This window comes from Mytilus trossulus, chromosome 12 (assembly GCF_036588685.1).
Source record: "Mytilus trossulus isolate FHL-02 chromosome 12, PNRI_Mtr1.1.1.hap1, whole genome shotgun sequence".
Taxonomy (NCBI): Eukaryota; Metazoa; Mollusca; class Bivalvia; order Mytilida; family Mytilidae; genus Mytilus; species Mytilus trossulus.
Genome location: NC_086384.1, coordinates 46900701 through 46917135, shown reverse-complemented (window position 1 = coordinate 46917135; position 16435 = coordinate 46900701). Strand labels below are relative to the sequence as shown.

Genomic DNA, 16435 nt, shown 5'->3' with positions numbered 1-16435 from the left:
TAACGTGTTGGGCTGAAAATCTCAGGTGTTGGGGCAGAAAACCTCAAATGTTGGGGCTGAAAATCTCACCTGTTGGGGCTGAAAACCTCAGGTGTTGGGGCTGAAAACCTCAGGTGTTGGGGCTGAAAACCTCAGGTGTTGGGGCTGCAAATTGCACGTGTTGGGGCTGAAAACCTCAGGTGATGGGGCTGAAAATCTCACGTGTTGGGGCTGAAAATCTCAGGTGTTGGGGCTGAAAATCTAACGTGTTGGGGCTGAAAACCTCACGTGTTGGGGCTGAAAACCTCAAATGTTGGGGCTGAAAATCTCACCTGTTGGGGCTGAAAATCTCACGTGTTGGGGCTGAAAATCTCACGTGTTGGGGCTGAAAATCTCAGGTGTTTGGGCTGAAAATCTAACGTGTTGGGGCTGAAAACCTCAAATGTTGGGGCTGAAAACCTCACGTGTTGGGGCTGAAAACCTCAAATGTTGTGGCTGAAAATCTCAGGTGTTGGGGCTGAAAATCTCACGTGTTGGGGCTGAAAATCTCACATGTTGGGGCTGAAAATCTCACATGTTGGGGCTGAAAATCTCACGTGTTGGGGCTGAAAACCTCAAATGTTGGGGCTGAAAACCTCAGGTGTTGGGGCTGAAAACCTCACATGTTGGGGCTGAAAATCTCACATGTTGGGGCTGAAAATCTCACGTGTTGGGGCTGAAAACCTCAAATGTTGGGGCTGAAAACCTCAGGTGTTGGGGCTGAAAATCTCACATGTTGGGGCTGAAAACCTCAGGTGTTGGGGCTGAAAATCTCACCTGTTGGCGACAGTAGTCTATACATTCCTAATCACTTGTAAATATTAAAAACAGGAAGAATTAAAAAGTTCACAAAGATTAAACACCTGAGGTTCAAATTGCATAAGAATTTGACAAAAAAGTGCGATGTAGTTTGTTGCCAAAGAGAAAACTATCCACAAGAAAGTCCAAAGGACATGGATGTAAATTATTGATTGATTGGGACATCTTTTTTTCAAATTCATAAATTGCCACTGGTCACTTGTAGCCTTGATCATTACATAATTTTCACTTTGCATATAAATTCTGTAAAGAAAAATAGAGGATAGCAGGTATTTTTTTTAATGGCTCTACATACTGTGAATTCATAAATTATTGTGTGCCTTTATTATGGCGATTTTGTCATTTTTTTACTTAAATGCGATTTTAATTTTTAGGATTTTGAAAAAATCCTGTTTAATTCAAATAAAATATTTCAAAATGAGAGTTCAAAATATTGGGTTTTGCAACTCTGTCACATTTCTCGCACTAATTTAGTGTTGATAAAACCAGAGGATTACGTATATGTGACAGGTCAAAAACAGGAGTTGTGAACACACAAAAATTATTGCTTGTTATCAAATATTCAGAATTGAACCTTGCCTTTCTTGAAGAAAAGAGGAAGCTAGGGCTACCAGTTTTTATTACATAACTGATTAAGAACAGAATCAAAAGATGAAAGCACTAGAATTAGTTAATCAATGGGTGCTTTCTGAATGTCCAGTGACAAATATTTCAAGAATATTTTGGACAGCAGTTAAAGAAGAAATTTCTGGTAAAAGTTCCGATGAAAAACTTGTGTCTCATATATATCAAACCCCATTTTTTCCTTTTTAATTCAGTACATTATACTTTGAGTTTAATTAGGTCATAGTACAATAGTACAGTATCTCAGTACAAATAACTCTAGTATAAAAGTATATCTGTCAAACATGGTAGAAGTGTGTACTCTGAGAACATAGTTAATATAAGTTGTCACAACTATACCTCATGTTTGTATAGTACTTAATTATGCCATTAAAAGTCTAAGACATTAGATCTACTTGATTGTTTTTATTTCTATATCAACTTCTTTGTTTTTACGTTAAATATAGTATTATACTATAAATTAAGCATCGCTACTTATAAAAGTCTGCAATGATGGAATAAACAAAATAACACAAAGCAAAATAATTTAGAAAAACAAAATATTCTGTCATGATGTAAAGTCTGCAATGATGGAATAATTATAGAATGACTAATTGAAGAATTCAAATAGAGTAAAATGTTCTACTAGTGACCGAACAGGAAGTAGCGCATGAGCTAATTTTTAGTGTTGTTTGGTCACAAGTTGAATATTTTTTCCATATTTGAGTTCTTTAATTAGTTATTCTTTTATTACATTGGCAAAATGGCTATTTTTAAAGTAATTAATGTAAAAAATGTAAGAAACTATATCTTTTTTCTATGCATTCACAATTTGTTTTAATCCACCGTTGATGTCTTGACAACGCCTATTGTTGTATGACGTCAGAGAGTGAAATAACCACGTTTTTTCAAATGTGAAATTATGGCTTTTTATTTAGCTGGAAAATCAATGTAATTCATTGCAACCAATGTAATAAATGTAATTAAACAATCAAAATAATTTGAAAACACAATATTTTGTCATGTTGTCCTTTTTGGTTTCTGTCCAAGTTTAATGTAAACCATTTGGGTCAGCTATGGTAAAGATGTGGGCTGAAATTGCCCCAAAGTTGGTCCTCATATGCAATAAGCGCCAATGTTGATGTTTTTCATTCTTTTTCTTGACCTGGAAGACCAGAAGTTCATATTTGAGCTCAAAATGAACATTTAAACTGAGAAACCTGACCACAAAGAGTTTAAGATTGAGGAACCATGCCTACACTTGGAAATAAATGGCATAATGTTGACCTTCATATGTATGCAGCACCATCATGGAGCCAAACAACAATGATTTGGATACGGCAGTTACATAACAACCCCTGCATGGTAAGGGTTAAGAAAATCATTTGGAACAAAGATGTCTGATCTTATCAAAAAAGGTAAAGGAGGTTCAAAATGAGAAAGAACAATGTTTTTCTACAAAGGGACAGCAAGATGGGGAACAGACCAGGCAGGTTTTCACTTTAAAAAAAGTGACCTTTAAAGATTGTGTTGATTTTGATTTTTTGTGTTTTAAGACCACTTTTAAGCACACTTTTGGGCTATATCATGGCACAGTTTTTATTGGTGGAAGAAGCTGGAGTGCCCATAGAAAACCACCCATCTTCGACAGGAAAACTGACAATTCTAGTCAATAAAGATTTGAGTTGAGTGCACCCGCATGAGTGGGGTTAAAACTCACAACCTTAGTGTAGACTGGCTTGTAATTACAGAGGTCGAACTACATAGACCACTAGGCCACCAAGGCCCCCGACTTTAAAGAAGGTTGGACAGTAACTGTATTAATATTTCTTAAGTTATGACTACAGTCACGTTACAAGGTTTCACATTTTTATTTCAGAGATCAAACTATACCCCACATGTGATTGTAAATAAAAAACATGCAAATGATATGCAATCATATCACAATATGCTGACAACTAGGAAAAAAATTCAAGTCTGTTTTCACTCGATCTTTAAAACTTTCAATAAACCAGCAATATAAAGATGTCGAGATCTTTAAAAATAATGCGTAACTTACAGTTTTCAAAAATTTACTGTTAACACTTAAGATATAAATTAAGTCAACGTTACTGCATCTTTTTCAAATTAAAGTTAAATGTCATGGAAAAGATTTTTAAAGAATGAAACGTTGAATATGAAATACTATTTTAATGACTTGTTGTCTAGTCCTTAAACAATAAAACATAGCTTGATGCATTAAATGTCACAAAATGCACTGCAGTTGTTACATTTGAAATCTATCATCATAGATTTTTATGGCTTTTTTTTTTCTCATGTGTCAGTGCAGTTTGAAAACTATAAGTAACTTTCATGCACCGACTGGCATGAAAAATCCATGTCATAGTACATTATAATTGCATTAATTGCACATTTGATGCATTTAGACTATTGCCATTCAAATTTCAAGTTTAAAAAAAAAAATGAAATGTCACTGTGAGGTATTGGTCCATTATCTGGGGTAACTACAGACCCTGAAATAGGATTGGATATTTAGACATATTTTGAGGGTTCATGGGATGATTTCATTGGATGTGTTGCTCAAATATCATACAATATACATGATATATGAAAAGCTTAGAATTGTTCGTTTTCCAATCATGAAATTTCCTTCTAATTTTCTAATATTCTTTAAGGGGAAACAACTCTTACATTGGACAATCTGTATCCCTGTCTCACAAAGCCAGTAAAACGAGCATGGAATGCAGATAGATAACAGTTTCTAGAGTTTCCATTGCAAAAAATCTAATTATAGGACCCAAAGTGTAACCCGGAAATCAACTATTCAAATTCATATGCAGTACTTATTTTTCATGTAATTTCAAATTACATTTCAATTAATACTAGATTCATGAATTTGCCAATGTTTGAAATAAATCCTACAAAAATACATACTTCTTTCAAAATTAAATATGTACAACATTTATGCCCAATGAATCCACAAAAACTGGTACCCAAAGAATAGCAATGAAAGAACAGTATAGATAGGTTGATTGGTTGTCCCTTGCTTAACATCCATTGGCAAAAAGTTCATGCATATGCAGGACGACAGGCTTTACTATTGCAAAAATATGAGGAAAGATTGAATCCAAATGGGTTCTCAAGTAACTTAATATAAAAGGACATACTGTGCATTCACTTATTTTTGTGGGAACCATTTTTAGCGGATTAAGGAAATCTTCTATTTTTGTGGATATTTGAATTCGTCGTTATGCAGCATATAATTCTATGAAACATTTGTTATTCATTTAAAATTCAAATTCGTGGTTTTGTTGTACCCACGAGGTCCATGAAAATTGATATCCAACGAATAATAATGAATCCACAGTATCAATGATATCTTATGATATTTTGTCTGCCATAACTGGACATTAGAAATGTCCGTGTAAAACTTTTGACTTCACATAAGAACATTTCTGACACCATAAAGTGAAAGTTATAGCTGGATAAAGTCAATAGTTCAAGTGTCACAAATTCTCAAATATAGATATAGTATTATGTCCCTAGTTTCTGTTTGAATTTTTGAGTGATAAATAAAGGTTCTATACACAACAGACATCTGCTGTAAATTCAGAAATTATTGCGCAATTTATTATTGCGATTTTGTCATTTTATACTGAAATTATTGCCATTATAACCCTGTCACATTTTTCGCAATAATAAAAACATTGCAATAATTTCTAAATTTACAGAATTTATTTCTCTTTTTTCTCTTTTTTTATGAATGATTTCTATTTGTTATTTTTCTTCTTATTTCAAAATCTAAGGATAGTTTATTCACAATCATATTAGTATTGTTATGTTTGAATCTATATGGGCAATTTATTGTATTTTAATTATGATTTTATTAATAAACATGCAAAATAACTATGTACAGATTAGATTTTATGGCATGAATATAATTAAATTATTCATTTTTAATGGTCTATTGAAGTTATGAATAATTATTAAGGGTTAAACTGAACCTATGAGGCGAAGATCAAATTAAAATAGGTAGCTTAGAGGTAGATCTTAGAATAAGTAGTGCATCCATTATAATTCTATTAATATCTGAAAATAATCATTCACTATTATGTATTTTAAGTAAAAGGGGAATTATCCAATCAAATAATATTTAAAAGAATATCAACAAAGTTACCAAAATGACAAAATTGTAATAAAAAAAACCTGCACCAATTTCTGATTTACAGTAATAAAATTTGCATTCATAATTTCAGTAGTGATTTTCTTTCGCAGCCAAGAAGGACTTATTTAATATACTAAATCAACCCAAACATTCTCAAATATATACCACTATAAATAATCTCAGTTAAAATAGTCAAATAAGTGATCCAAAATGTCCCCTCAGATGACACTAACAAGACAACAGGTCAATGGTCAGACATTTATGCAGCCTACAACCATTAATCCAATTAGATTTATTTTCTTAGGACAAACTACAGTGAGAACTCGCCAAAATAAAATGTTTTCCTGGTTGTGAGGACTCGCCAAAATAAAATGTTTTCCTGGTTGTGAGGACTTGCCAAAATGAAATGTTTTCCTGGTTGTGAGGACTTGCCAAAATAAAATGTTGTCCTGGTTGCCAACTCTTTTTCCTCAAATAATTTTTTGGTTTTCTTCAAAATTTCAAAAGACATTTGTTTATTTTCAAGGTTAGTATCAAACATCATAGATGAAGAATCAATAAATTACATTTGAAGTTTGACATTTAAGTTAATAACTTTTCTAATTTTTTGTTTGTTTCTTCATTTTTTTTTAATAAATTTCCTACAAAAAATGTAGCCGTGCAATGGTTTCCAATGCATTTTTTTATGTAACTCCTACCTCTTGTAACAATAGTTCGTCAGCCCAAATTGTTCTTTTGATACCTCTTATAGTATTCAGTAAACAGGGAACTGAACATGTACAGTAATGGATGCTCATACTTCAAAACTTTGTATGGGCTCAAAACAGAATGAGAACCAACATGGTCATGTAATAAGTATCCAGTTTTCTGACCAACTCTAGGGTTATAACTCTTATAAAAACAAATTGTTCTATAAGCCATTGTTCACAAATGTCTGAGCATACCCCTTTATTTTATCTTAAAAGCATTGAAGTGAATACTTTAAAACATTGTATAACTTAAACAAAAATGTGTCCCCAGTACAAGGATGCCCCAACCGCACTATCATTTTCTATGTTCAGTGGATCATGAAAATGGGGGAAAATCTCTAGTTTGTCATTAAAATCAGACAGATTATATCATGTGTAATAAGTTTCGAGTTGATTGGACTTCAACTTCATCAAAAACTTACTCGACCAAAAACTTTAACCAAAACTTGAGCTGGACGAATGGACAGACGAACGGACGGACAAACAGATGAATGTATGATTGAATGAACAGACAGACAGACAGACAGACAGACAGACAGACAGACAGACAGACAGACAGACAGACAGACAGACAGACAGACAGACAGACAGACAGACAGACAGACAGACAGACAGACAGACAGACAGACAGACAGACAGACAGACAGACAGACAGACAGACAGACAGACAGACAGACAGACAGACAGACAGACAGACAGACAGACAGACAGACAGACAGACAGACAGACAGACAGACAGACAGACACAGACAGACAGACAGACAGACAGACAGACAGACAGACAGACAGACAGACAGACAGACAGACAGACAGACAGACAGACGCACAGACAGACAGACAGACGCACAGAAAACATAATGCCTATAAATAGGCATAAAAAATCATAGAAACACCAGTCCATACAATAAATATACAAAACAAAAATTCCACAGATAATTTGCTCTGCATGCTTATAAGTAATCAATTTCTAAAAATGTCAATAAGTGTTTATTATAATTATTATAAGTGTAAATATAGATACATAAGTAAACATTTGATATTTGTTGATCAAAAGCTTGAATAATAGATATAATTAAATGAGTACAAAACATTTTGTATATAAAAAAAAATTAATAATAACACTATTTCGGTAAAAAAATGGTAAAATAATTGAGTAGAAAATATTTTGTAAATAAAAAAGAAATATATAATAACACTATTTCGGGAAAAAAATGGTAAAAAAAATTATGTTATAAGATAAAACTGTCATAAATGTATCGCTCTTATTGTCTATAACATAAAATGATTCAATAGGACACATTTTTTACAGACGAACATACAAAAAAAGCTACGACAAGGTACGCAAAAAACAAAACTACGATATTAATTCTTTACAGTCGCAGACAAATAAAATGTGATTAATTCATTATCTTGTTATTGTCACAAGCGCTACTTCATCAAAATCGTCTTTACATTCTTAGATACTACGACAAGCTATTATCAGGCCCTGCCCAACAATGATCGCAGACAAAACGGAAACTACAATGACATCTAGACACAACTTACCTAGGGGGAACATCGGCTGTCACTAGGGGGCACATCAGGTCAAACTATTTGATGACCGATTAATTACGACTTTTAAACACACAATGACAAACAAATTATATCCAGTGATTGTAATAAAGTCCATAAAAATAAACTGATACCAATCAAATCGTTTCCTGGAATCAGTCAAGCGTGTTATGATTGAAGCATATCAATATGATATCTAGGTAAACAAAACGTCAACAAAGATTAATAATAATAAATGATTTTTATCATGACATATTAGTACCTATCTCGGAAAGTACAATTTCCTCATGCATGCTTCAACGCTTTTTAATATTACATAATTTTCTGCGTTTAAATTCATCATTTTTAAGTTTATGACTTACCTGATGTCTTCGTTCATTTCAGGTAAATAATTTCAAGAAGGACAAATTTCGTCAATTTCAAATTTCAAATCTGGAAAATTAAAATTTTAAATAAAATTTATTGGGTTTTTTTTTTTTATTCTAACTGGATAACATAGCTTTTCTATTTATTATCTTTCTCATAGCTCATATTTCCGATATGTGTTCATTGAATCTTAAGGTTGCTCAACATCCAGTGGCCAATATTACAAACATGTTCAACAAAAGAATCTATTGGTATTTTTTGTTAATTTTAAGAGGGTAACATAGCTATACTATTTATCTTTCTCATAGCTCATACTTTTGATATGTGTTAATTGAATCTTAAGGTTACTTAATTTCCAGTGGCCAATATTACAAAATGTTCAACAAAAGAACAAAGCATACATATATTATACAGTTATGTATCATAGAAAATTAGAATTATAGTATAGGTTTAGATATACTGCATTCAAACAGACTTTAAATGAATTACCTTTTTGAGTTCTTCCAAAATATCAAACATTGTCTTCTTTCCACAAAGTTTTCAATTTATCGCCAGAAAGGGATGTCAGTGAAAAATATAAAGTGTGGCCAACATTTCGAGGGAAATCTAAAGAAAATAAATAATTTCAAAATAACAATATCATCAAAAGTAAATGCCTTCATAAGAATTGTAAAAACTTGATGCCCAAAAGGGAATTAAATCTTGTTGCACTCAAATCGCACAGGGAAGCAATCGTTGTTGTAAGAATTCATTAGTCTGCACTCAACATGGAACTTTTAAACACATTGTTTCAAAAGAGTAAGTTTGATGAGGACAAAATGTGGCCCTGTTCTCTAGCTAAAGTTTTGAATTCAGATTTTATTGTAGGTGTGACAATGTATCAAAGTTAAAAACAATCAGCAGACAACGAATATATAAAAAAGAAGATGTGGTATGATTGCCAATGAGACAACTATCCACAAAAGGCCAAAATGACACAGACATTAACAACTATAGGTAGCCGTACGACCTTCAACAATGAGCAAAGCCCATACCGCATAGTCTGACAGCTATAATAGGCCCCAATGGACAAACATATGTCTTTTTTTAATATTGACGTATATTTGTTCTTTTTATGTCAAATTTAATCATTTTCAATTTTCAAACAAATTCAACTAAACCAGTGAATTTTGATTGTTTTTTAGGATGGAAACAAACATTGCATGCATGTAAAAATACTTTCATTTACATTAAGTTATTTTTTTTAAATAACCTTCATGACTTGAATATTTAGTTTGAAATCAGAAGATTCAATGTTTCCTCGGCCAAAATGTAGTTGAAATCAAGTATATGCATTCAACTTTCACAGAATTCTTTTGTCTTTAGGGATGAAAATGTCGACAAAATTATTCTAGTTGAAACAATTTTTTAAAAATATTCCAAAAAACTTTATTATAATTGCATCAGCCAACAGGTCAAGCCTGTATAAGCCCTTTTCAGATTTGTTCTATTTCACTTGAAACATTGGAAGTATCAACTGGAAAATCTTTTCTTCTTGAAGTTATGGAATGTGCTTGTCCCAATTCAGCAGCATTTTATTCAGTGGTTGTCATTTGTTGCTGAGTTACATATTTGTTTTTGTTCATTTTTTTGTACATAAATTAGGATGTTAGTTTTCTCATTTGAATTGTTTTACATTTGTGATTTAGGGGGCCTTTAATAGCAGACTATGCAGTAATACCTCATTGCTGAGAACCATACAGAAAATACAGTGACCTATAGCTGTTAATTTATGTCTTTTGGTCTATTGTGGAGAGTTGTCTCATTGGCAATCATACCACATCTTCTTTTTTATATTAGCATATTGGGGACAAAATAGAATACTTACCACACTCGCTTCTTTTAAAAGGGACCAGTCTACTTAGCAGTAGTTTGAAGCAGAAGGATAAAGTCATCCTGAAATTTTAAAAATACTGCAAATTCAGATACTAGAGAAAAACAAAAGATATGGTGTACACATTTATGACACAAAATCAGTGAATATGCGCAGCAAAAAAAAACACACCCACACACAAACTAAAGTTCCAGTGCTTTAAATATTGTTCTTCATCTCAAAGTCACAGCCAGGCCTTCAGCACAAAAAAAAACTATCTATAACTTTCAAACAAATTCAACGAAACCAGACAATTTTCATTGGTTTTTAGGATGGAAACAAACATTGCATGTAAAAAAACTTTCTTTACATTATGTTAATTTTTTAAAATAACCTTCATGACTTGAATATTTAGTTTGAAAATCTGGGAGATTCAATGTTTCCTGGGCCTTACAAGTTTAAACAGCTCCTAACACCTCCTTCAGTGGATTCTGTTTAAAAATAATTTGAATAGACTTTGTAAGATATAATTCCAACAAATTGGGCCAGCAAAATGAATATGTGTCCTATCTGCACTATCCTCTTCTATGTTCAGTGGACCAGGAAAATAGGATAAAATCTCTAATTTGGCATTTAAATGAGACAGATCATATCATAGGGAACATGTTTACTAAGTTTTAAATTGATTGGACTTCAACTTCATCAAAAACTACCTCGACCAAAAACTTTAACCTGAAATGGGACGAACGGACAGACAAACAGACAAACAAAAGGACGGAAGGACACACAGACCAGAAAACATAATGCCCATAAATGAGGCATAAATAACATACTAGAAAGTTTACATCAATCTATAAATTATTTTTAAAATGGACATCAATGATCAATTATTTTACGATTTCAGAAAATATATGTGTATGAGACTTCAAGTTCTTATTTATGTAGTGGTACTATTCAAATAGATAAAAACTCTGAAATTTACAGTTTATTCCAGTCCTTATAGTAAAAATTTAATAGAGACACAGGTTAATCACACCTGAATAGTTATTTTCTCATTTGTCAACTTAAAATAACCTCACAGATATTTTATGGTCCATGGCATTACAGTAAATTCTAATTATTTTGTGATTGGCTTATTTTGGCAGTATTTGTGACTGGATAAGTATTGCAATCATAAAAGCTCCCATTCTTAAATTTTAGAGATAATTTCCTAATGCATGTAGAGTAAGACTTTGGGGTGGGTCTCATTGGGGTCTAAGCTTGAGGCGGAATTGTCAATTTTTGGTAGGTGTGACACATGAAAGTCAAATTATTGTGTCGTGAAAACGGGAAATAAAGTCTAGCGGGACACAGGAAATTACAAAATACTGAAAATTGCTTACGTACATAGTGTAAGCGGAATACGGGAATCTGACAAAACAGTAAGCGGGATCCGGGATCGGAACACCCCAATGAGACCCCTTTTGGGTAGCTTGCTTTCTTTGTTTGTATATTGTACAATTGTTATCAGGATAACATTAAGAGGCTGTCCAAGTAAATATCAGGCAAATTCTATGACATGGGTGGCACAACATTTTTTTTTCCCCACTGAATTTTTGGTTTCAATGCAATGTTTGTATCATACAAAGGATATATATGTCAAAGATATTTTTGAATAAACAGCTCAGAAAATGATATTAAAGTTCACTAACAATGCAACAAAATTTTGTACAAAATGAAGAGTTATCTCCCCTTTTCAATGCATTTTCAGTGCTTTCTATGTATTTTTTTTTCTCTTAATTTGTTGTAGTTAATATTAAAACAAAATGTAACTTCGAGAAAAAATGTATTTGTGATATGAAATAGATGAAAAATTTTGAAAACAAAAAATGTCATGTGCCATCCACTGCCTTGTTTTTCAATGGACACCCTCTTAAATATATTTTATTTTGTTTGCAATGGGGTTTTCCTGTTGGTTAAAATTTGGTGTTAGCTGCCCAAGGCACGAGAAATGTTTTGACGGTTTCTACGGGTGGGGTTTAATGGTACTATATAAAGTTTGGCATTTAAATGTATTAGTATCAAAGGTGCTCGTAGTTACATCGAATTAAAGTTGGTCACATAGGTTTATATACAGTTGCTGCTATGTATATTGTATGTACAGGCGTTGGATGTATTAGCCAAGGAAAAAGAAACGATGCGAAAGAGGAACAATATAATTTGTGACTTTGTCATGTATCTGTATATTTTAATAGAAACAAGAATGTGCCCAAAGTACACGGATGACCCACTTGCACTATCATTTTCCATGTTCAATAGAGTGTGTAATTGGGGTCGAAAGTCTAGTTTGGCTTTAAAATTAGAAAAATCATACATAAGCAGCATGTGTACTAAGTTTCAAGTTGATTGGACTTCAACTTCATCAAAAACTACCTTGACCAAAAACTTTAACCTGAAGTGGGACAGACAGACGCATGCATGCACCCATGGACGAACAGAAGCACCCATGGACGAACAGACAGACAGACGCACAGACAAGAAAACATAATGACACTCTACTATCGTAGGTGGGGCATAAAAATCTGTACATCAAAGTAAAATAAAATATTGTATCGCAAGAGAAAATAATGGTACTGCAAGCAACTCTAATCCTATATCTGTGTTTGTCTTGTTTATAGCCTATTGAATTTAGAGATTAAATACTTTAAATTCAGACAAGCAGGGCAAGGGAGAATTTAAATCAAATTTTAATATAATATATACATGTTAAACTACAAACTTTCTTATTTAAACATGCTCAATTTGGTAGTGTTACATCATACAGTCTATTCAAACATCTTTTGAAAAGTGTCAGAAAAATCAAGGCATTGTACCTGGCAGTACAGTGTACAAGATCTTTTTTTTGTTTGACAAATCAATCTGAATTAAAGACTGCCTCTGGCCCACGTGTTTTTCATTAGATTAAAACCAAATTAGGGTCGTTTGTAAAAGACCTTCTATAAATCAATCCTGCAAAGTTTAGTGAAAATTGTATAAGTGTTTTTTCAGAATATATAAAATGTAAAGTTAAAAAATTAAAGAAAGTGGCAGACAGGAGACAACAATGGCAACAAAGAAATGGCAACAAAGAAATGGCAATAGCTCACATTGACCAAATGGCAACAAAGAAATAGCAATAGCTCACATTGACCAAATGGCAACAAAGAAATGGCAATAGCTCACATTGACCAAATGGCAACAAAGAAATGGCAATAGCTTACATTAACCAAATGGCCACAAAGAAATGGCAACAGCTCACATTGACCAAATGGCTAACAAGGATTATGTCAATAGCTCACATTAACCAAATGGCAACAAAGAAATGGCAATAGCTCACATTGACAAAATGGCAACAAAGAAATGGCAATACCTCACATTAATCAAATGGCAACAAAGAAATAGCAACAGCTCACATTGACCATATGGCTAACAAGGATTATGTCAAGCAGACAAAATTTGATTTGACTTTTTGATTTTATGTGTTTTTAACGCCACTTTTAAGCACTGTATTTTGGCTATTTCGTTGCGGCCAGATATTTTTGGTGGAGGAAGCAAGAGTACTCGTAGAAAAGCACCGACCTGATAATCCTGGTCAATTAAGATTGGAGTCGAGTGCACCCACACAAGAGGTGTTTGAACTCACAACCTCAGTACTGATTGGCTAGTGATTACAGTAGTTACTACATAGACAACTTGGCCTACAAGGACCCCAAAACAAAATTTGATAACTAGTATATACTAGTTGACTTCTCGTTTTCACATTAATTTACGTCATCTACAAAAACTAGAGGCTCTAAAGAGCCTGTGTCGCTCACCTTGGTCTATGTTAATATTAAACATTGTACACAGATGGATTCATGACAAAATTGTGTTTTGGTGATGGTGATGTGTTTGTAGATCTTACTTTACTAAACATTTTTGCTGCTTACAATTATCTCTATCTATAACAGTAATTTCTGTGGAAAATATTGGTGAAAATCTACAAATTTTGTGAAAATTATTAAAAATTTACAATGAAGGGCAATAACTCCTTAGGGGGTCAATTGACTATTTTGGTTATGTTGACTTATTTTTAGTTCTTACTTAGCTGTACATTATTGCTGTTTACAGTTTATCACTATCTATAATAATATTCAAGATAATAACAAAAAAAAACGCAAAATTTCCTCAAAATTACTAATTCAGGGGCAGCAGCCTAACAACCGATGATCCAATTCATCTGTAAATTCCAGGGCAGATAGATCTTGACCTGATCAACAATTTAACGTCGTGTCAGATTTACTCTTAATGCTTTGGTTTTTGAGTTATAAGCCAAAAACTGCATTTTACCCCTATGTTCTATTTTTAGATGTGGCGGCCATCTTGGTTGGTTGGCGGGGTCATCGGACACAATTTTCAAACTAGATACCCCAATGATGATTGTGGCCAAGTTTCAATTAATTTGACCCAGTAGTTTCAGAGGAGAAGATTTTTACTAAAAGATTACTAAGATTTACGAAAAATGGTTAAAAATTGGCTATAAAGGGCAATAACTCCTAAAGTGGTCAACTGACCATTTTGGTCATGTTGACCTATTTGTAGATCTTACTTTTCTGAACATTATTGCTGTTTACAGTTTATCTCTATCTAAAATAATATTCAAGATAATAACCAAAAACAACAAAATTTCCTTAAAATTACCAATTCAGGGGCAGCAACCTAACAACGGAATGTCAGATTCATCTGAAAATTTCAGGGCAGATAGTTCTTAACCTGATAAACAATTTTATTTCACGTCAGATTTGCTCGAAATGCTTTGGTTTTTGAGTTATAAGCCAAAAACTGCATTTTACCCCTATGTTCTATTTTTAGCCATGGCGGCCATCTTGGTTGGTTGGCGGGGTCACCGGACACAATTTCTGAACTAGATACCCCAATGATGATTGTGGACAAGTTTGGTTAAATTTGGCCCAGTAGTTTCAGAGGAGAAGATTTTTGTAAAAGTTAATGCCGGACGCAGGACGACGACGACGACGGACGACGGACGCAGGACGCCAAGTGATGAGAAAAGCTCACTTGGCCCTTTGGGCCAGGTGAGCTAAAAAATTAAGGGACATGAAATTAACAAGTTTGAGACATTGTACACTAGGGAAAGTGTAAAAATGAGATATTATAAATACATGTAGCTGCATCATGACAGCATAATACATTCATCCCCCAAAAAAATCTTAAAATTGTGTTTTTCAAGCAAACTATGCAAATATATCTAAATTTTCTTTCAGCATGTGAAATTAAGCTTACAAACGATAAATATGAATCAAAAGGGATGTTTGGAATATTTGAATGAGACATCAACCCAATGACGTCAAAAAAAAAAGCAAATAGAGGCCCAAAAGAGCCTTTGTGATCCACCTAGATTTTAAGCATCGTCAACAACAGACACTCCAATATTAAGGACTAGAATAGAATTCATGACCAAAACAAATATTTTGATCTTGTCAAGGATTTGTAAAGTGTCACTATACAAATCCTTAATCTTGTATTGCTGATAATTTTTTTTTTATGTTTACAGTTTCTCTGTATCTTTTTTAGATTTTTGTGCTGAACACAAAAAATGGTAAGGGCAATAACTCCTATAAAAAGTTTACTTTCAATTTGGGAAAAATATAACTTATTTGTAGATCATGTATAGCTGACTCTTTTTGCTATTTAAAGTTTCTCTCTTTGTACTATATTTTTAATATAATAATATGCAACCAGATGCTCCGCAGGGCGTAGCTTTATACGACCGCAGAGGTTGAACCCTGAACGGTTGGGGCAAGTATGGACACAACATTCAAGCTGGATTCCGCTCTAAATTTGGATTGTGATTAAATAGTTGACACAGCATAGGTTTCTGACACAGAATGAATGTATTCAAATGAACTTAAAATTTTTGTTTTCCCTTAAGAGCAATTCACTATGCTGTTGAATATTAATCCTCTCAAAAAAATGTTTGAAGAAATTTTCTTTTTATTTATGAAATTTCAAATGAGAAAAATTTAACCCAATTTTTTATTCACATCCCCCTTTCCCTTATTACAAAACTAATTTCAATTAAAATATTCTAATGGAGTTTGCAACAATTACTACTCATTTAAATACATGATGTAAAAAAACTGCTTGTTATCACTGAATGGTAAAGATTATTTAAATTTATCAGTTGGTAGTAAAAAGTGAATATACATTGTATATTGTATATAACAAAGATTTAAGTTGATTCTGGACAAAGAAAGATAACTCCAATTAAAAAAAATTCTTGCAGATATTTCTTGC

General features: G+C 32.9%; 1 protein-coding gene across 2 annotated transcripts in view; it reads right to left on the bottom strand.

Annotated features, from left to right (window-relative positions):
- The window catches only part of LOC134692706 (zinc finger protein squeeze-like), a 136350-nt gene extending 127530 nt beyond the window's left edge, over nucleotides 1-8820 (bottom strand). Inside the window, exons 1-2 of one of the 2 annotated variants that reach the window (XM_063553198.1) lie at nucleotides 8761-8820; nucleotides 8268-8337 (exon numbers count right to left, since the gene is read on the bottom strand). In XM_063553198.1, coding sequence (XP_063409268.1) covers nucleotides 8268-8284 — 17 coding nt within the window. In that variant the 5' untranslated portion in view covers nucleotides 8285-8337; nucleotides 8761-8820. Of the gene's footprint in view, nucleotides 1-7899; nucleotides 8142-8267; nucleotides 8338-8760 lie in introns of those variants that run through there. The other variant, XM_063553197.1, reaches the window with a different exon arrangement.
- Between the last annotated feature and the right edge of the window lie 7615 nt (nucleotides 8821-16435).